At 40.2% G+C, this 21,056-nt stretch overlaps 1 protein-coding gene across 1 annotated transcript in view; it reads left to right on the forward strand.

Moving 5' to 3' along the window:
- The window catches only part of LOC137636818 (PCI domain-containing protein 2-like), a gene marked incomplete at its 5' end in the record, with an annotated part of 64,250 nt that overhangs the window by 27,772 nt on the left and 15,422 nt on the right, over positions 1-21,056 (forward strand). Inside the window, 2 exons of the mRNA XM_068369175.1 lie at positions 15,712-15,812; positions 16,018-16,217. Of these exons, the coding sequence (XP_068225276.1) occupies positions 15,712-15,812; positions 16,018-16,217 (301 nt within the window). The remainder of the gene's footprint in view (positions 1-15,711; positions 15,813-16,017; positions 16,218-21,056) is intronic.

A 21,056-nucleotide genomic window follows, 5' to 3' on the forward strand; every position in this document is an offset into this window, starting at 1 on the left:
GACCAGTGTATGGCCACCTTAAGAGAGGCAGCCCCTCCTTAATAGAGGACTGGTCCCCGCTGAAGCCTCTTCTCGTGTTGGGCCATATGGGATAGGAGGACTGACATCCTCCGATAAGAGGTGGATAACCCGGCTTGCTCATACCAAAAAACCCACCCCTCTGTTGACCACCTGGAAAATACAAACATTGACCTCGGTACAGACATCTCCAACTCGGGGTCTAATATTGTAACATTGGAACCTTATATGCGTTATGGAAAGAATGATAAGAAAACACTAGAGAAGAAGAGAGAGAGAGAGTGAGAAATGATGACAGTACAGAAAGATATAGAAAAGTAGAAGTATTAACTGGTAACTATGAAGTAGTGAATTATGAAAAAAATTTTTATCTTAGAATTTGAAAACGGAAGAAATGAGCATGTAAATGTTTTCAAAGCTAACAGGGAAATAGTCACTTTATGTGGAGGGCAGTCAAAAATTCTATCCCAGGGAAATGGAAGTCTCTTGATAGAGACACTATCTCCATTACAAGGTGAAAGGTTAAAAACACTTACAACATTGGATGGTCATAGTGTAAAATGCATTTTGCACCCTACTTTCAACCAGAGTAGAGGTGTGATATATGTTCCAGAATTGCTGGATATAGAGGAAAAAGAAATTGAGGATGAACTGAAAAGTAAAGGAGTAGTAAAAGTAGTCAGAATGAAAAGAGAGTTGGAGAACAGCTTATTCCTCTTGCTACTTTGATTATAACATTTGATCTATGTAGATTACCAAATGTTATTAAAGCTGGTTGGCTATCATTGAAGGTAAAACCTTATATCGCTTCACCATTGCGATGTTATCTCTGCCAAATGTATGGCCATTTAAGCCAGAAATGCAAGGAAAAACTAAATAAGCCAGCTATTTGTGCCAACTGTGGAAAAAATAGTCATGGAGTATGCTTAGAAAATCCAAATTCCCTACATTGTGGGGAAGCACACCCAGCTACACCTAAAAGCTGTGTTAAGTTTATTTTTGAAAAAGAAATTCAGGCCATTAGGACTATGGAAAGGATTACGTTTAGAGAGGCTCGTAAAAGAGCTCTTGAAAAGCAGGTAAGACCAGGGCAACCTTTTTCAATGGTTCTGAAGAAAAACTTGTCAAAGCACACGGACGAAAATTATATTCCCACTTCTAATATAAAGAAACATATGAAAGTAATTAAAGAGGTTGAAAGTTACATTGAAAATCTATATCCAGAAATTATAGAAAAGTCAAAACAGATACTTAAAGATCTGTAAGGTATTAAAAAACCATCTACTCTCATTCTAAATAATAGTACAAACCTCTCTCAGGCCGTGTCCTTGCCTGATCTGATGGAGTTTCCACCTGAAACCAATTTATCTGGTGAACCTGTAGTGGGGAACGTGCAAAACCTGACGGATCACAACCTTTTAATCAAAAAAGAGAGAGACCATCTCTCTCACCTCCTACCATAAGGAACATTAAAGTCACAACTTCAAATAAATATGGTCTTGTCTGCTGATGTTTCTGATCAACTGGAAGGTGAATTGAACAAATCAGAAATTCAAGTAGAGGTCCACCATCCTCCTCAACAATTAGATCAAAAGGACACAAAGGAAAAGACGAACACAAAACCCACCATATCAAGATCCTCTCTAGAGATACCACTGGGAAATATTGTTAGATCAAATATTGCCAATGGGAAGACTTCATCTAAGGTGTCTTCCAAAAAATGAACCATAGTTTTTTCTTCAATTCTGCAATGGAATTGCCAGGGTTTAAGGGCGAAATGTGAACAACTTGAGCTCCTCATACGTGAGCACTCCCTTATAAATGGATGTCTACAAGAAACAAGCTCGATGCTAATACTCCTTGTCCTCGAGAGTATGGTAGCTATAGGACACCATATGATCAACGAGCAGGGAGCCATGGGGGAAGTCTTATATACGTTCGTCGAGATTTTCCCCAAATATCTTTGTCTATCTGTACCCCTCTGCAGGTAGTGGTTGTACAGATTGATATAGGGAGAAAATACACAATCTCTTCTCTTTACTTGCCTCCAAATGATAACTTCTCATATGATAATATAGTAGAGGTGATTAAACAACTCCCACAACCTTTTCTCTTTCTAGGAGATCTTAATAGTAGACATCCTTTATGGGGTGATGTTTTGGCAAACGCAAGGGGTAATATTATATCAGCAATTTTGGAGAATGAAGAGAGCCTACACACTTTCATGTTCAGACAGGTACCGTGTCTTGCATTAACCTATCAGTTGCAAGCTCTAACTGCCTTCTCGATTTAAATTGGCGAATATTAGATGATTGGCATACTAGTGATCATGCACCAGTTATTATAAACACCAACAATGGTCCACCTTTACAGAGATCGCCTCGATGGAATCTTGATAATGTAGACTGGGATAGATTTCGGGAGCTAAGTGAAATTGAAGGAAATGCAGAACAGTTTGAAAGTGTTGATGATGCCATAGACTTACTTAATGGAACTCTTCACACAGCAGGAGTCAATTCCATTTCCAAAACAACAGGGATATTCAGATGACGACCAATCCCCTGGTGGTCACCAGAACTAACTGCCCTGCACAGAGCCACAAGAAAGTCTTTAACTTGGGTGCGCATGCGCCTACTGAGGAGAATTTAGTCATATACAAGAAATGTAGAGCACAATTCCATTGTGCCATGAAAGAAGCTAGGCGCCAGTCTTGGATGTCCTTTGTTTCCTCCATTAACAGTAGAACACCATCATCTGTGTGGAGGAAAGTAAAAAAGGTAGCAGGCAAATTCACCCCAAACCCACCACCAGTGTTAAGGGCAAATGGCCAGTATATGACTGGAGCAACCGAAGTTAGCAATGCCCTGGCTGACCATTTTTCAAATATATCGTGCAAGTGTGAAGCAGCTCCTGGTAAACCAGTATAGGAGCATTGAAGAAAAGAAAGTTTTGAATTTCGCAACAGGAAAGCAAGTCATACAATTCTCCTTTTGCTGAAAGAGAATTTGATTCCGCACTTGCTACGTGTAACAGTGTAGCCCCTGGACCCGACGGAATTCCATATGCAATGATGAAACACGTACCTTTTAATACAAAGTTATTTATTTTAACCATTTTTAATAGAATATGGCATGATCATAGTTATCCAAGTGTTTGGGAACTAGCCATTATTTTAGCCTTTTTAAAACCCGGTAAGGACAAGTTTTTAGCAGAAAATTATAGGCCAATTGTATTGACATCTTGTTTATGCAAAATCATGGGGAAGGTGGTCAATGTAAAACTGATGTGGTACCTTGAAAAGAAGAGTATTTTATCACCCATTCAGTGTGGATTCAGAAAAATGCACTCAACGACGGATGTGCCGATACGACTTGAGTCCTCCATTTATGAAGCTTTTGCTTCCAAACAGCACCATGTGACAGTCTTTTTTGATGTTGAAAAGGCATGAGATACCACATGGGGATATGGTATACTTAAAAGAATCCATGAGTTTGGATTAAGAGGAGAGCTACCACTATTTATTCAGCATTTATTTCACATAGAGTTTTTCAGGTGAGAGTTGGGGAAACTCTATCAGAGAGTAAATGGCAGGAAGAAGGAGTTCCTCAGGGTAGTGGGCTGAGTGTAACCTTTTTTGCACTAGCAATTAATGGGATATCCTCAGTCATTCCCCAGGATGTTCTCAGAACATTATTTGTGGATGATCTCTCCATATCATTTTCTGGAACTATAATGGCAATGGTTAAGAGAAAAATACAACTCTCAATTGACAAAATTATCCAGTGGGACGATATGAATGAATTTAAGTTCTCTTTAAATAAAACTACAATTGTCCATTTCTGTCGTATCCGGGGAGTACATCCAGACCCGGATATATACATCAAAGGTCAATGGATCCCATGTCCAAGTGAAGCTAGGCTTACATGGGTTTCTCACTTGAAAGCATTAAAAGCAAAATGTCTTGAGGCTCTGAATCTTTTAAAAGTATTATCCCTTACATCATGGGGGGCAGACTGCAATACTATTTTAAAATTATACAAGGCCTTGATTTTATCCAAAATTAGTTATGGATGCGAAATATACACCTCAGCCACCCCAAGCCGGTTAAAAATATTAGATTCTATACATTATGCTGGTATTAGATTATCCACAGGAGCATTTAGAACTTCACCTATCTCAAGTCTCCTTGTTGATGCTAGACCTTTACCAAATGTCCTCTATTATTCGGTACAAGTATTGGTTTAGATAGCAAAGACTCCTAATTCTTTAGCCTTTCAGACTGCAAGCCTTGTAAGGCACTCAACATACTTTGAGTTGCACCCAAAATCTCCTCAACCTTTTGGGTTTCGGGTGAAACAATTATTAAACAATCTGGATATAATTAGAATTAAGGTGCTTCCATTCAAGGTATCATCAACGCCTCCATGGAAATTATCTGACCTATCTTTTTGTAAATACTTTATTGGAGTTAAGAAGAATATGACTGACTTAGAATCCAGGTCTCTTTTTATGGAACATGTTGCAGAACATAGGTGATCAACTTTTATATATACTGATGGCTCCAAATCTGATGCTGGCGTTGGATTTGGAGTACATAGTAATGATTTTGATTGTAGAGGTGCACTTCCTCTTACAACTTCCAAATTTACTGCCAAACTGTATGACATACTAACCGCTATTGAGAAAATAGCTTAGGAAAAGGAGGGTAATTTTACAATTTTTAGTGATGCAAGGAGTGTTCTTCAAGCTTTAAAAGTTTTTAATTCTAGTAACCCTCTAGTTTTAAAGATTTTAGAATGGCTTTTTATTATTGGACGGAGAGGTATAACAGTTCGATTTTGTTGGGTTCCAGCACATGTAGATGTGTCTGGGAATGAGAAGGCAGATTTACTGGCGAAGAATGTGGCATCCGAGTTTCTACCAAGGAGGTATCCCATTCCCTGTAATGACTTCCTACTTTACATCAAGAAATTGGTTTGTAATAAATGGCAACAGCAGTGGGATAGTCTAGATGGCAATAAAATGAGGGAAGTAACAAATGTCATATCACCTTGGAGGTACTGTATAACATGATACCCCGAAAATGGGAGACGACTCTTTCTCCTCTCCGTATTAGTCACACACGGTTGACACACGAGTTTCTGCTGGATTGTTTAGTACCTTTAACAGTGAGGCATTTGTTGACTGAATGCCCTAATTATAATAACTTGAGAAATAGATATCTGTTTGAGACTCGAGGTGAGGTTGGCAGGTTCATCCTTGCCAAGATTCTTGGACATAATGTGTCCTACTATGGGAGCGGCATTTTTAGATTCATTTCAGAAGCAGGTCTTCTGAAAACTATTTAACTATTATAATGACATCTTAACTTTTATGGTTTTAATTGAATTCTATTTTATCTTTCATATATAATGAATGCTATCGGCGTCAATGACCTTAGATGTCAGGATGCCAGAAAACTTTCAGTCAATCAATCCCAAACAATTCATCCTCACCGAAGGGGTTAAATACTACTGTAATTGTTCAGTGGGCACTTTCCTCTTGGTAAGAGTAGAAGAGACTCTTTACCTTTGGTAAGTAGCTCTTCTAGGAGAAGGACACACCAAAATCAAACCTTTCTTCTCTAGTCTTGGGAAGTGTCATAGCCTATGTACCATAGTCTTCCACTATCTTGGGTGAGAGTTCTCTTGTTTGAGGGTACACTGAGGCACACTATTCTGTCATTTCTCTTCCTCTTGTTTTGTTAAAGTTTTCATAGTCTATATAGAAAACATTTATTTTAATGTTATTGTTCTTGAAATATTTTGTTTTTCCTTGTTTCCTATCCTCACTGGGCTATGTTCCCTGATGGAGCCGCTGGGCTTATATCATCCTGCTTTCCCAACTAGGGTTGTAGCTTAGCAAGTAATAATAACCATTCCCTTTCTCTGTCGCCATCTTTGACAGTTGCTCCAAGTTTTTCTGGCTTTTTCTCTTGGGTGTTTGAGTGATTTTCGATCATGGAGGCTTCAGCTTCTTCCTATCAACTAATTTGAGTACCCTCCTTTTCGTCTGTTGGAGAATTTCGCATCTCGACCCGGGTTATTTTATGATTTGCATGCTTTTATTGATCTGTGGGCGGGCATGCGGTTGGCACCATTGCATTGTGTTACCAAATCACTCTGAAATGCTTAGTTATTTAGTTGATTAGTGTAGTAATAAGTTTTACATGGTTCTTTTACTGTGTAGTATGGTTATGGATATCCCAACCACTCCTTTTGTGTTTCTTGTATGTTTTTTATCAGCATTGACTTAGTCTAGCTCTACCCTGGCGGGTGGCCATCCTCTTCTTTCACCTAACCTTACTGGTTTGGTGAGACTGTCTATCCTCCCATGCTGTTAACTTGTCACAGCTCCCCCAAGTTAACAGCATGGGAGGATAGACAGTCTTACCAAACCAGTAAGGTTAGGTGAAAGAAGAGGATGGCCACCCGCCAGGATAGAGCTAGACTAAGTCAATGCTGATAAAAAAGGTCCTTCTGAGAGTTGGATAGTGTTTTCAGTTGTCCTAGGGTGACTGTTTTCACTTTCCACTTGCCCTGGCACAGGTCTTGGGAACTTCTTCCCTGTGTCTATTTTTGTTTACCCATTGGAACACTTAACCCCCCTGTTCTAATGCTGACTGGTAGACCCCTTGTGTCGTCTTACCCATTCTTAGGCTTCCCTCTTAGTCTTTGATAGGATATGCATAGTTGTGAGGACTTATCCTCTGTGCCCTATCACTATAGACCCTTTGGAACACTACTCCTGTTCTAATGTCACAGTTAGGCCTTCCTGTCATGCCGTCTCACCAATTTCTGATTCTCCTATCACCACCCCTTTTTCTCTAACCCTTGTGCCTGTTAGTGTGTCTACCTGCATTGGAACTTTGTTCTCATCCCTGTCTAGTCCCATGGTGGCTGAAGTATGCTTCATCTCCATTCTTGGACAGTATAACTTGTAGGCTATCTTTTCTGGCCATAGGTGGGCGAGATTTTCTCCTCCCTCGGCCTAAATCTCTGCCGCCTTATAGACCACCCTTGGGTGTTTTTTCTGCCCCATCCCCTTCCTAGTTAGGCTATAACCTGACTACTGTGAACTATGTTCCTTTTGTCTAGTCAACTTGCCCTAGCTTTTGAGTTTTCCCTCACCCGCTAGGCAGGCTAGGCTTGCCTGCACAGTTCTCCTGATGGCCTAACCTTATCTTGGCGTCAAGTTGGTACCCCTTGTGGTCCTCCTCTGCCACCTTGGCAGTTGCCTGTTCTGTGACTGCAGCTTCCCTTCCTGTGCTATGTCCCTCTTGCTACGGAGTCTTGACTCCCTCGCCTGATTAGCCTATCTAGGCAGAAGTGTCACCTTCTGTTTCTGCTTCCGGTCTTGTCAGCTTGTGTTCTTCTAGCACAGGCTGTTTGTTGGCCATGGGTCATTCCCTCTGCTGGCTTAGCTGCAGCCTTATACTAGTCATCTTTCTTTCCTATCTTCTCCCATATCTGAGGAACATTGTCCTCTGGAGTTGGTCAGTTAGACCCGACCTGGTTGTCAGGACATTCTTTGAATTTCCAATTCTTATGGTCTTATACAGCTCTCATTATCTTACTGACTACACCCACCGTTTTCATAGGTTAATGATAATGATCAGGTCTTGGCAGGTTCCCTTATTTGATGCCTTTTTATTATTATTATTAATTGCTAAGCTACAACCCTAATTGGAAAAGCAGGATGCTATAAGCCCAGTGTCCCCAACAGGGAAAATAGCCCACTGAGGAAAGGAAACAAGGAAAAATAAAATATTTTAAGAACAGTACCAACATTAAAATAAATATGTCATATAAACTTTAAATGATTTAAAAAAAAACAAGAGGAAGAGAAATTAGATAGAATATTGTGCCCGAGTTTACCCTCAAGCAAGAGAACTCTAGCCCAAGACAGTGGAAGACCATGATACAGAGGCTATGGCACTACCCAAGACTAAGAGAACAATGGTTTGATTTTGCAGTGTCCTTCTCCTAGAAGAGCTGCTTACACGAGTCTCCTCTACCCTTACCAAGAGGAAAGTAGCCACTGACCAATTGCAGTGCGGTAGTTAACCCCCTTGGATGAAGAAGAATTGTTTGGTAATCTCAGTGTTGTGAGGTGTATGAGGACAGAGGAGAATCTGTAAAGAATATGCCAGACTATTCGGTGTATGATTAGGCAAAGGGAAAGAACCGTACCCAGAGAGAAGGATCCAATGTAGTACTGTCTGGCCAGTCAAAGGACCCCATAACTCTCTAGCGGTAGTATCTCAACGGGCGGCTGGTGCTTTCATTCCAGTACTTCCCCTGAGAGTGGACCCTTCCTTATGGGATTATTCACTCTCTCCCTGTCGATTTTACAATGCCTCTGCTGCTTTGTATCGACATGCCTGGGGTATTGGCTGGTCAGTCTTCATCTTGGCTACTAGATATAGTTGCCGCCTTAATCCAGCTGCTGCCGCTTTGGGGGCAGCTGTTGCTGGTCTAGGCAATATGGTGAGTAAACTTGCCTTCATAGGTTGTTCCAATGGACCTTCTTTAGAGGTTCTGGTGTCTGTTGATGTGAACCTTTCCTCCATATTCCTACCGCACTGTCCCTAATAGTTGGCTTTGTAAATCTCCATTCATTTCTGAGCTGTTTGGCATGTGTCTTGATTATATGATATTCTTTAGCCATATGTAGGTGGTAGGTTTATTTAGGTTAGGATTTATCGTAACATTATTTTATGCATAGATTTCATATGTTTACTTAATTTTAATAATATGATTTTTAATGATGTTTACATATTGAAATTTTCCTTTTTTTACAGGTCGCTGATGATATGAAGTGTTCAATGGTCACCTGTACCAGATGGGTCAAGTTGCCCTGTGACCACAAAACCTGCTGAAAACATATGGATTGCCATGTTTCCAAGGGATCCGTTGCAATCTGGGAACCTACTAAATGTTCAGGTTTGCATGGATCTCCTTCGCACTGGCTTCTATGCCACTGACATCTCAGACGTACAAGAACGGAGTCGGAAGATGCTCTGTTATTGTGTAAGAGGATTCCAGAAGAGCTCTCAAAAGGTGCCCCTTATCTTCCTTCTCTGGAACTGAAGGACCTCCTCTTTCCCTAGGCTGAGGTGCCCTCTGTGTTTGGTCACCAGTTACCAATGGTTCAATTCCTGCTGGTGCCAGCAGATCATGCAGATGATGAAGTTTGGGACGCTCTGAAGGTCATAAGCTTGGATGCCAACAACGTGTCGACAACTACTTCTCTGTCGTCAGAGAGGGAGAGGATCCTGCTGACTATGGAAGCCTCTAAAGAGTCACTGGAAGTACATTGGGTGAGTACAGTTCCCAGTGCTACATTAGTTTGGTCCCCCATACCTGCTTCTCAAACCCAAGCTTCCTTCTTCACCCTTGTTCCTTTGTTAGACAAACCTTTGTTTTCTAGTAACTTGGAATTTATATCAACCATGAAAGCTTTCATTGAAAAACTAACCGCCGCCAAACATGAATCTTCCAAAGCAGAACCTCATAGTGAGGGTAGAAGCTTTACAAAAGGCACCTGTTTCTAAGGCTCCCCTAGCTTCGAGCTTACTAAATTGCATAGTTGAAAACCCTTGGTGTTATGCTGAGCATATGGCCTTAAGTGAAGGGTACCTCCATATTGGAGAGGGTTTGGGTTCCAAACCAGTCTTGGACTTGGAATTCTTCCCATCACTCAATAGTTATCCTTACTGCTATGTAAGGTTCTACTCAGAAGCGTCCATTAGGGATGATACGATCCTTAAGGAAACAATCATTTGGACCATGGCCAAGGCTCAATCCATTTTAGTTAGGAAGTTGAAGATGGCCGAATTCACCAATACCCAACTTTCTGCCTTTGGCAGGAAGCAAGCCACCTTTGTAGTCCCCTAGGATACTGTCTTCCCTTTCGCCTCTAAAAGCTTAGAGGCTGTAAAGAAAGCAGTAGTGGAGAGCAGACCATTCCCAGTACTAGAGAAGTGCAAACTTGTCTCTAGCCCTTCCTTATGATGGGGACAGTCGGGAGGACGTCTAACATATCTTCACTGTTGGAAAACTAGATAAAGACATCAGAGGCAAGAAGTTTAATGAGAAACTGCCTAGAATTCCCGAATCCCTATTAAAGGGGGAATTGAAAGCTAAAGGGAGACTATCTGCCTCTTTATCCTTCCAATCTTATCTAGAAATACCAAATCTGATCGCTTCTCTGTCTTGGCAAAGACTCACCTAATCATGTTTCATAGAGATCTCCATGCTTTCTTCCTAGCCAAAAGAGCATGTAGAGAATACTTCCTAGCCGATGCTACGATCAGGCATTAACGTAGAAAACTGATTGACTCCAATATCTGAGAGAAAGATCTCTTCCCCAAGAAATTGGTTAAGGAAGTCATGGACAAAGCGGCTCAGGAGAATAAGAGCCTTGTAGATAAGTGGGATATGTCCTCTAAACACAAATTTACCTCCAGTGAAGGACCTCAACCAAAGTGCAAGTCACTCCAAGGGAAGAAATCCTTTCCTGTCGCGACAGCCTCAGTTGCTGCCATCCCTCAGACTGTTTACATGGTTCCCCAGCAGTATGTATCACAGTCTCCAGCCTTCGACCTGGTGTGAGAGAGCCCCCACCACGTTCCATCCTGCCAGAGCTCAAAAGAAGGGCTCCGGTAACAGGGGAAGGTCTGGAAGAGGCGGTCAATCGAGAGGCCGAGGAAGTATAGGCAAGGAGATTAAAGATGCAGGTCTGTCACAACAACAATGAGGAGCTCCTGATAAGGGGATAGCTTTACTTGTTCAGGGATCGATGGGAGTTTGATCCCTGGGCTCACAGCATAATTTCAGAATGGCTAGGCTGGAAATGGAGACAAAGGTTCTTTCAACCCATAACCCCATTTTTGGAGGATTATGTGCAGAATCTTCTCCAGAAGGGAGTCGTCTAATGCATAAAATCCATGAACTTTCAAGGGCGGCTAATCGGAGTGCACAAAAATATTCAAACAGTCTTCGAACTATTCTGGACTTGTCCCCACTGACAAATTCATTCTGAACAACAAGTTTCAGGTGCTGACTATCTTGTAAATACTGACCCTAATACCCCAGGGTGCCTACACCGTCTCCATAGATATTACAGACGCCTAGTAGCATCTTCCGAAAGGTTGGCACTTCTCTCCCTACCTTGGTTTCAGACTGGCAAGAAAGGCCTACATATTCAAAGCTATGTCCTTTGGGTTTAGTATAACTCCAAGGATTCTCACGAAAATAGTCGAGGCCATCGTCCAACAACTTCAGAACAGATACCTTCATGTGACGGTGTACCTGGATGACTGGCCAGTCTGGGCTGCAGCGAAGTTGGAATGTCTTTGGACAACCCAAGAAGTCATGAAATTCCTACAGTCTTTTGGCTTCCAAATCAACCTCGGGAAGTCCAAGCTGTCTCCGGCTCAGAAATTCCAGGGGCTAGGACTTCACTGGAATCTAGAGTCTCACATCCTCTACCGCAAGGCAAGAAAAAGGAAAACGCAAACTTGGTCAAGTGCCTACTTCGTTCAGAAGTACACACCAGACAACAACAGTAAAGTCTTGGGTTCGCTACAGTTCGCTGCCGTGATAGGTCCAATCCTTAAAGCAAGACTCAAAGATGCGAACAGAATCAGGAGAAGAAAGGCATCCAAGGCTCCGAGAGATATTTGCCACAAAACCCAGGTCTTACTGCGAAAGCAGCGAAAGCTGTGGTCCACTGCCAAGAGTATCGAAACACGTCCCTCTGCAGTACCCTCCTCCTTCTGTAACTATTCATATGGATGCCTCGGAACAAGGTTGGGGGGGGGGGGGGGTGGGGAGACACTCCTCTTCCAAGAAAGTGCAGGGTTAGTGGTCGATCGCATTTCAGAAGTTTCCCATCAATGTTCTGGAGGCAGTGTTTCTGACTCTGAAGAGACTAAGCCCAAAGACAAAATCACACAACGAATTAGTCATCGACAACAGTACGATAGTACAATGTGTCACCAGACAGGGCTACAGATCTCCTCAAATCAACCGCATGATCCTAGCCATCCTCTCTTTAGCAAAACGGAGAAATTGGCATCTCTCAGCAGTTCATCTCGAAGGGGTTCGCAATGTGACTGCAGACGCCCTGTCAGGATTTTACCCTCTGGAAACAGAATGGTCCCTGGATGCAAAATCATTCTGTTTCGTTGTAGAGCAAGTTCCAGAACTACAAATCGATCTCTTAGTGATGAACTTCAACAAGAAGCTTCCCCGGTATGTAGCACCAAACGTGGATACGGAGGTGACTGGAATGGATGCGATGTCTTTTAATTGGAACCAGTGGTCTCACATCTACCTCTTTCCTCCATTCAACCTCCTACTGAAAGTCCTGAACAAACTGCACACTTTCAAGGAAACAGCAGCTCTAGTGGCTCTCAAGTGGCTCAAGAGCAATTGGTATCCTTGTCTTCTGGAACTCAAACCTCTCCAGGTCCCTCTACCATCTCCAGTGCTGTCTCAGTATGTTCAACAGAAGACTTTCTTCGCTTCCTCTTGGAAAACGAAAACCTTTCATCTCTTGATTTTCTTGCCCTAGTACCTCAAAGAAAGTTTGAAGTTGCAAGGGAATGAAGAGTACAATATTTGTCTTCCTGGTAGAAATGGGTTGTGTTCGTGAAAAGTCATCAGCCCTCTTCTATTTCTATGGACTTCTTTATTTTTTTCTTTATTTCATTGCATGATCAAGGTCCAGCCTCTACAACTATTGCTTCATGTAAGTCTACACTAACTAGACCAATCACTTATCCTTTTGATTTTAGGCTTGATAGCAAGCTGTTCAATGAGATCCCGAAGGCTTGTGCTAAACTGAAACATAATGGTCCTCCCAAGGCTATTTCATGGTCATTGGATAAAGTCCTGCACTTTGCCTCTATGATAGATAATGCCTCTACCTCTCTGAGGGATCATACTTAAAAGTCTATCTTTTTGCTTGCTATGGCTTCTGGTGCAATCTTTATCCAGATCCTGCATTCTTGGCAAAAAACAAACTTCCCACGAAATGTTGGTGGCCCTGGAAGATTGTTCCACTACAGGAGGACCCTTCTCTGTGCCCCGTGGAGTGCCTTAAGGCCTACCTGTCCAAGAGCCGTGCCTTTAAAGGCGGTCCACTTTTTAAAGGGGAGACGACAGGATCTAATCTTTCTCTGAAACAGCCAAGGTCCAAACTCACCTATTTCATCAGAAGGGCTGACCCAGAAAGTATTCCAGCAGGTCATGACCTTGGGAAAGTTACCTCTTCCCTAAATTTTTTCCAATATATGTCTTTTGCAGGCTTACAGGTTTACACTGGATGGAAATCTTCAAGAGTGTTCTTCAAACATTATTTGTGTCAGTCAGAAGAGTTTAAACACTGTGGTGGCCGTTGGTAGTGTGATTAAACCAGCTTCTTAAGTGTTGTGCATGGACTCTTATGGACTGTATAGTTTGGACTTCTCAGTCTACATTTTGCATGAGGACTAATGATGTTCTGTTCAATATACCTATTTAATGTTGTAGAGTCACTGAGGATATTTTCCTTTTATGTCATGAGTATTACTGTTTTACAACTCTGTTACATCATTTTTTTGGTCTGAAAACTCTGGTTTTCTGTATATAACTATTGTATATAATGTATTGCTAATGCTACATGTATGAATTTTTGGAAACAACAAAAGACTACTTTTCCGTTTTGCGTTTCCTTTCATTGGACCAGCTATGTATAAAATAAAAGTAGTGTACCTAAATTTTCAACCCTCCTTTTATAGACTTCGGTTTCTTCATCTACTTGAGACAAAGTTCTTTTTCACAGTGAGTGGGACTGTGCTATTGATTTCCTTTGCTCCTACTTTTTTACAAACTTTTCGCTTACTCTCATCATTTGGTACCATAGTTATCAATGCTGAAGGAAGTATGCTCATATCTATGGGGTTACAGGGTTAAAACTCTTTTGGCCACAACTAAGAATGATAATTCTCCGGTACACTTTCATCAGGATGACATGGCTCAAGTCCAAAAAAATATGAAAATCTATTTTTGGGTGAGATAGCCATGTAGTCCTGATGGCCTGCCCATTACTTTTTATCCCCTCTCAATTCTCAGTGTGGGACTTCGCATCATGTGATGGCTGCTCTTGGAATGGTTCAACAGGAAACATGTTATTTGTAGCACGTTGAGATTGGGAGTTGTAACGACTCTCTCACTTACGTATCCTACCCTATCCCTCTTCCTTTGAGACAAAATTAACTATTCGGGGAAGGATCAGCAGTGCTTATTATTAACACATCCCTGTTATATACACGGTATCTCTCGTGTTATTTGCTTCGGAGGTTAGAACTGTTGATACCTCTTAAAGTAAAATTTCTCTGGTATATCACTCGCAGAAATATCCCAAGTAGAAGCTGCCAATGCGGAACTTCCATCAGGATGACATGGCTATCTCACGCAAAAATAGATTTTTCCTATGTCAAAATCTGTTTTATTGCCATTCTCCAAACCACCTCTTGTATTTACTAGTTGTCTGGAGCAGTAACAGGCTTTGCACAAGTGAAGGATTTGTCAAATCTGGAGACTTCTGCAAAGTGTGATGCTTGTGCTGTCAGGTGAAAAAACAGTGACCTTTCTAGCTCTCCTGGCAGCCAATTAATGACACAACTGAGTGTTGAAGAGGAGAGATGCCAGTGTATATTGATTCTCATGCCTGATTGGAAGCAACAGTAGCACTTAAGAAATGCCCTGGTACAGTGGGCCACGTTACTCTTCCCTAAAAGTTATGCAGCCGGGGAAAAATAGAGGACCACTAGTCAGAACTTAGCCCTCAAGGATCACAGTCCTTTAAATACTGTCAGGAATGAAAAAAAGCATTGTTATCTCCATGGCCTGCTTAGGACTTCCATTCATCTCAACCTCTAACAAAGCTACCAGAAAGTGTTCTGCTTTTTTAAAGACCCCCAACCAGACCAAATATGGAAAGGGTGAAGAAGAGGAGGATGTTGAGGTTGGTAGTACCACTTTCAGCTTCTATTAGTAGGGAGATGCCTTTTATGCTATTTGGCAACGTTGCAATATTACCAGGCCGAGTCAAGGGTAGTTAGTGTCGTTCATAAGTTATTTACTACCCATATCTTGCACTCCAACGGTGTTTCAGTCTTCTCCTCCAAGATTGCAGAACTCTCTAGCACTGGCAGCAAATGTGAAAACAGTGATGGGGAAGAACATGCTCAAAGTCATTTGATGGGTCTCTGGGTTTCTACAGTTTACTCTTCATGTTGGAGAAATCAGCGGGGCCCTGGAGACCAGTCATTGACATCTTGTCACTGATAAGATTTGCTTGCCAAACCACATTAACTATGGAGATGGAACATTCCGAATGCTCTTTCATTAGAAATGGAGAATTCATGCTTTCGGTGTACTTGAAGGATGCATAGTTCTTGGTACCAATGCACCAGTCTTCCAGGAAGTACCTCCTGATTTTTCCATGATAGAGCGGTGACTCTGAGTTTGTACTTTATACCATGATGAATATTGGATAAATATTGAAATAATTCATAATTCATTCATTTTAGAAATTGTCTTTTTGTATAAACCAGTGCCAGGTAAAGGTATGCTGTATTATGTATTATATTATTTGCAGCTGATGCCACACTGTCATTTGCTTTTGAAAGATGTCACATTGGAAGCCGCAAGAACAAACGCCGAATCCTCATTTATCTCATCCCTGTCAAAATGTTGTTGGTGAGAAAAGCTTGAATTTTTTTGTATGATTGTAAAAGCAGCCTTGAGATTGCTATATTTTGATGATACTGACATGCCGTGTATATTAAAATTCATTGTCATTTTAGTGAAAATGTGTTAAGTATGATATTGAGGCAATATTTTAGATTTGGAAACGAAATGGTTTTCATTGGATTGAAGAGCTTCAGTTTTCTTTTCACCTTAGGGTTACCTTCCTAAAGACTCCTTGATGCAACGCTACAATTTGCCTGAGTTTCGAGATGTAGTTGCCGCGGTACGTCAGGGGAATGTAAGGTTGTTATCTGAAACTCTTGCAAAACATGAGAGCTTCTTTATTGGAGCTGGCATTTACCTAATTCTTGAGAAGCTCAAAATCTTAGCCTTCAGGAATCTCTTCAAGAAAGTGTAAGTTTATTTATTTCCGTTAATTTTCATTATACAGTAAATCAGTTTGATTGGACCACAAAGTCACATATCAACTCTCCTAGAGCTCTATTTATATCATTACAGCATACAGCAATAGCTTTCTTACTAAAACTCAAAGTTAAGGAAAAAAATGACCAAACTTGAAAGTATAAATTATTTTTGTTATTCAGAATTATCACTCCTTATGCAATCAGAAAAGGTCAGAATTTAGATGTGTGGTTTAACATCACAATGTTCTTATGCAGTGTTTTACAGTAATACCTGAGATTGAATGACCCAGAACTCGAAATATTGTTTATTCCTACGCAGATACAAACTTCCAAGTCCAGATGATTGCCGAATCGTAACGCATCATAATAAATCTACGGAAACTTCACTTTTCTAGTTTGACATATGACGAACTCGACTTACGACGTATCTCTCGGTCCCTATCTCCGTCGTAAGTCGGCGACTACCTGTATACATATTGTATATACAGTAGGGTCCCGAATTATGCGAGAATTTGGTCGATAAAAGGCCTCGTGTAATTGGAAATTCGTGTATTTCGAAACACATCATGGTGGCAAACAGCAACCTACCCGTCAATTTTTTTTCACTCCATTTCTAGCTTTCTAGCTATATATATACTGTATATACACTGTGTGTGTGTATGTATGTGTGTATGTATGTATGTATGTATATATTATATATATATAAAATATATATATATATATATATATATATATATATATATATATATATATATATACTGTAGCTTTTATCTTAACAATACTGTAAGAAATCCTTCTTATAGATTTTTTTTATAAAATACTGTACAAAATTTCTTTTATGGATAAATAAAACAATAAAAAGTTGTTAAAGTTTTGATAATTTTCTATGACTAGTATTTACTACTGTACTATGCATAGCTTACTGTTTTCAGTATTTTCCGAATAATGTAGAATTATTTCCTATAGATACAAAAAACAAAAAAGCGTTTTCAAGGTTTGATACAGTATCTAGCAATAGTTAAAAATTACAGTATAGTACTGTATATCCATGATGACACTCCCACACGTAAACACGGCCACTAGGCGCAAGTGTGCACTAGGCTGCTGTACGATAATCTACCGTAATTTTCTGCCAGAAAACATCTAAGCGTCCCCCCTGGACCAGGTTGCCGCTAACGTACCGTCACGCTTTTTTTTGCCCTGAGCGGTCATTTCACTAATGATAATTTTTCAAAAGTTAATATCATTTCTTTATGCTTATAATTCGTAATTATAGTTAAAAGTAGGGATATTAATTAAATGGTTGAGTAAAAAAACAATTAATACTATTATTATTTCATTTCAAATGGCTACATAATACTGAATATTCTAATGGGTTCTTTTCATCTTCAATCGTAAATCTTACGCCTGGATAAGCAACAAAAGGAAAGGGATAAGTCTCTCTCTCTCTCTCTCTCTCTCTCTCTCTCTCTCTCTCTCTCTCTCTCTCTCTCTCTTCATATCGTTTCCTGTATAGTTTTCAAATATGTTCGTCATACATTTGTACATTATTTATCCACTTTATTCTCTCTCTCTCTCTCTCTCTCTCTCTCTCTCTCTCTCTCTCTCTCTCTCTCTCTCTCTCTCTCTCTCTCTCTGCGTTTCCGTTTCCTTTCCCTTTATAGTTTTGTGAAATTTCGTTGTCCAGTCATTCGGTAATGAGAAGTCATTTTCGCTTTCGGCATCGAAAGAAAACTTTGTTTCTTCAATATACTCATCACTGGAGGATTCAGAACTTGTGCTCTCAATATCAAACAGGTTATCATTATCAAATTCCTCAACAAGAATATCATTTATTTCATCTAAAGAAATAACCTTCCTCTTTAGACCGTTCATTACAAAAGGAACAACAAATAACCACTTATGCATGAACGCCCGAGCGCACTGATAGGAAACCAGTTTCTAACATTAAGCTACCTTCAGAAAAATAGTTGCCAGACATCATATGAGTTTCTATTCACAGTCCCCATATGCTGAGAGTGTTGCCAAGTGGTGATCCTATACTTACTATACGAGTAAACGTAATATCACGAGACTGACGGCTTGTAAAAGGCAATTAAAGTCATGAACGGAATATACAGTTGAAGGCGGGTACCGAGTAGATCGTGGTGAACGGTTTATCACGTGGGTGACGCTTAACAGGTTAAAAAAACATTTTATATAGTTCGGTATTTTCTCTATCCATCCTCTCCCAGAAAACCTTCAAATGTGAATTATCGGAATGTGTGCAGATCTTGACAGTGCGATAACTAGTTAGCGACTGAGAATAAAAAAAATAAAAAGCCCGATTGACGATGCTGATGAAGAGGATATCGAATACCGATTTTTCCCTAATTGATTTTTTCTACGTTCTGTCTAATCCAATGTACAGTACATTCTTATGTAAAGGGCGAACTCCAACATTTCTTGATGCTGCTTCACTTTAATTATAGATATTTTACCACCTATTTATAATCTTTATAATAACATCTTTAGTAAAAGCTCTTCAATATCACTTTCAGAAGTAAATGCGTTTATGATCAACGATGAAACGTAAAAAAAACTTTTTCCTTTTAAGGAGGCGTTTTTTTAGGAAAAAAAACACGAAACAAAATGCTTATATTTAATTTATTTTGATTTTCTAAGGATAAATAAAACAACATTAATTATAACATTATTATTACATAGTACCTGGTAAGATATCTTTTGCCGCAAAAGTTAACCTATAGACAGATGTTAAAATTGGTTAGCGAGTTCGTTATGATCGGCGATGGAACGTACTAAACAAAGTAATGGGTTTGGTTGTAGTGACATGTTTGGCAGTAGCATGATATAAAATAGTCTTTATTTAATTTAATTTTTGTTTTCAAAAGTACTATATAAAAGAATGAAACGGAGCACAACGCACTACTACTGGATGATAGCGGTAGTCTTGCACACGAAAGCAACAAAGGTGTTCCCATGACGATGCTGTTCTGTTGATTTTTTTTTGGAAACTTTTCAATATTTCAAATGGCACTGTTGATTTTGATGGTTTTTAATTTAAAGTTTAATGAATAAGGATTTTTCACCATAATCACAACGGAAGTATAAAAATTAATTAGTACAAATATGGAATATTATACATATAGGTGTTGGACAGTTAGGCTAGCCTAGCGACAAGTTCACACAACAGATGGGCAAACCTTAACATTTTTTCATCCAAAACTAGTCTTAAAATGTTTGAACAGAAATCTTTCTCTCACATTCTCCCCCCCCCCCCCTTCTCAGACATCGGGAAACCATCCCCCCCCCCAATACAATTAAGAAAACAATAGATTTCCTACGCTTCGCGGTGCTTGACTCGCGGATTTAGAATGCTCCTCGCAGATACAGGAAATTTAATTTTTAAAAACTATCGATCGCGTAATTGAGGAATCGCGTAATTAGAACACGTGTAATTCGGGACCCTACTGTATATATATATATATATATATATATATATATATATATATATATATATATATATATATATATATATACAGTATATATATGTATGTATATACAGTATATATATATGTATGTATATACAGTATATATATATATGCATATATATACAGTATATATATATATATGTATATATTTATACACAGTCAAACCTCTAGCTACGAAAGAATAGGCTTACGAAATTTTCACTTCACGAAAGGAGTTGCAAAGAATTTTATGACTCAGGTCATGAAAAATGTTTTGGACAATGAAAGGCGGTACAGAGGGGGAGCATTCTATACAGTACTTTAAAATTCGCGCGCCGCCAGCACGTAAACTCGCTACCATCCTCCTGCGTTCCCATTGGTTATCTCCCTATATGGATGCTAGTTTCCACCATGAGATCCTGCTCTCCTATTGGTCGACATCTACTGTACTGTATCCCATCGTGCATGTACACACTGGCGTTCCTATGTCTTTTCGTTCCGGTAGCGGTATCGTACGCATTGACTTAGTGTTTGTGATTTTGCTTTCATAACAATTTTACTATATGTACTGTTATCGTGTGTGATACTACGATACATCATTACCCCTGGGTCCCAAGAAAGTTGCTGATGTTAAGGGAAAGAAGAGGATGATGCTTTCCATGGAGATGAAGATGGAAATAATCAAGAAATATGAGGCAGGCATGCTGTTAAGTGTGCTCGCGAAGGAATATGGCCGAAATCCATCTACGATAGGAACGATCCTTAAGCAGAATGAAGCTATCAAAGCAGCAACACCTTCAAAGGGCGTGACTGTTTTTCTCCAGCAAGAGGAGCCACCTCCATGATGAGATGGAGAGACTGCTGCTTGTCTGGATAAAGGACAAAGAAATGTCTGGAGACACTATCACCGAAGCGATAGTCTGCCAGAAAGTCAGCGTCAGCGTCATTTTCAGTGATCTCGTGCGTGCTCAGGCCGATGCCAACGCAGGAGAAGGAACATCCAAGCAGGTACCCCCAGAATTCAAGGCTTCTCGTGGGTGGTTTGAAAAATTTAAGAGACGCTCAGGCAGTCATTCGGTGGTGCGTTATGGGCAGGCTAAGAGTTCGGACACGAAAGCGGCCAAGCCTCTGTTAAGACATTCGACGAGTTGACTGTCCGGGAAGGCTACAGTTCCCAGCAAGTCTTCAATTGCGACGAGACTGGGCTTTTTTGAAAAAAAATGCCTCGTCAAACGTACATCACGGCAGAAGAACAGAGGCTACCTGGGCTTAAGGCCATGAAGGATAGGCTTACCCTTGCACTCAGTGTAAATGACAGTGGGGATTGCAAGGTGAACCCCTGCTGGTGTATCACTCTG

The sequence above is a fragment of the Palaemon carinicauda genome, unplaced genomic scaffold (genome assembly GCF_036898095.1).
Source record: "Palaemon carinicauda isolate YSFRI2023 unplaced genomic scaffold, ASM3689809v2 scaffold4, whole genome shotgun sequence".
NCBI classification, from domain to species: Eukaryota; Metazoa; Arthropoda; class Malacostraca; order Decapoda; family Palaemonidae; genus Palaemon; species Palaemon carinicauda.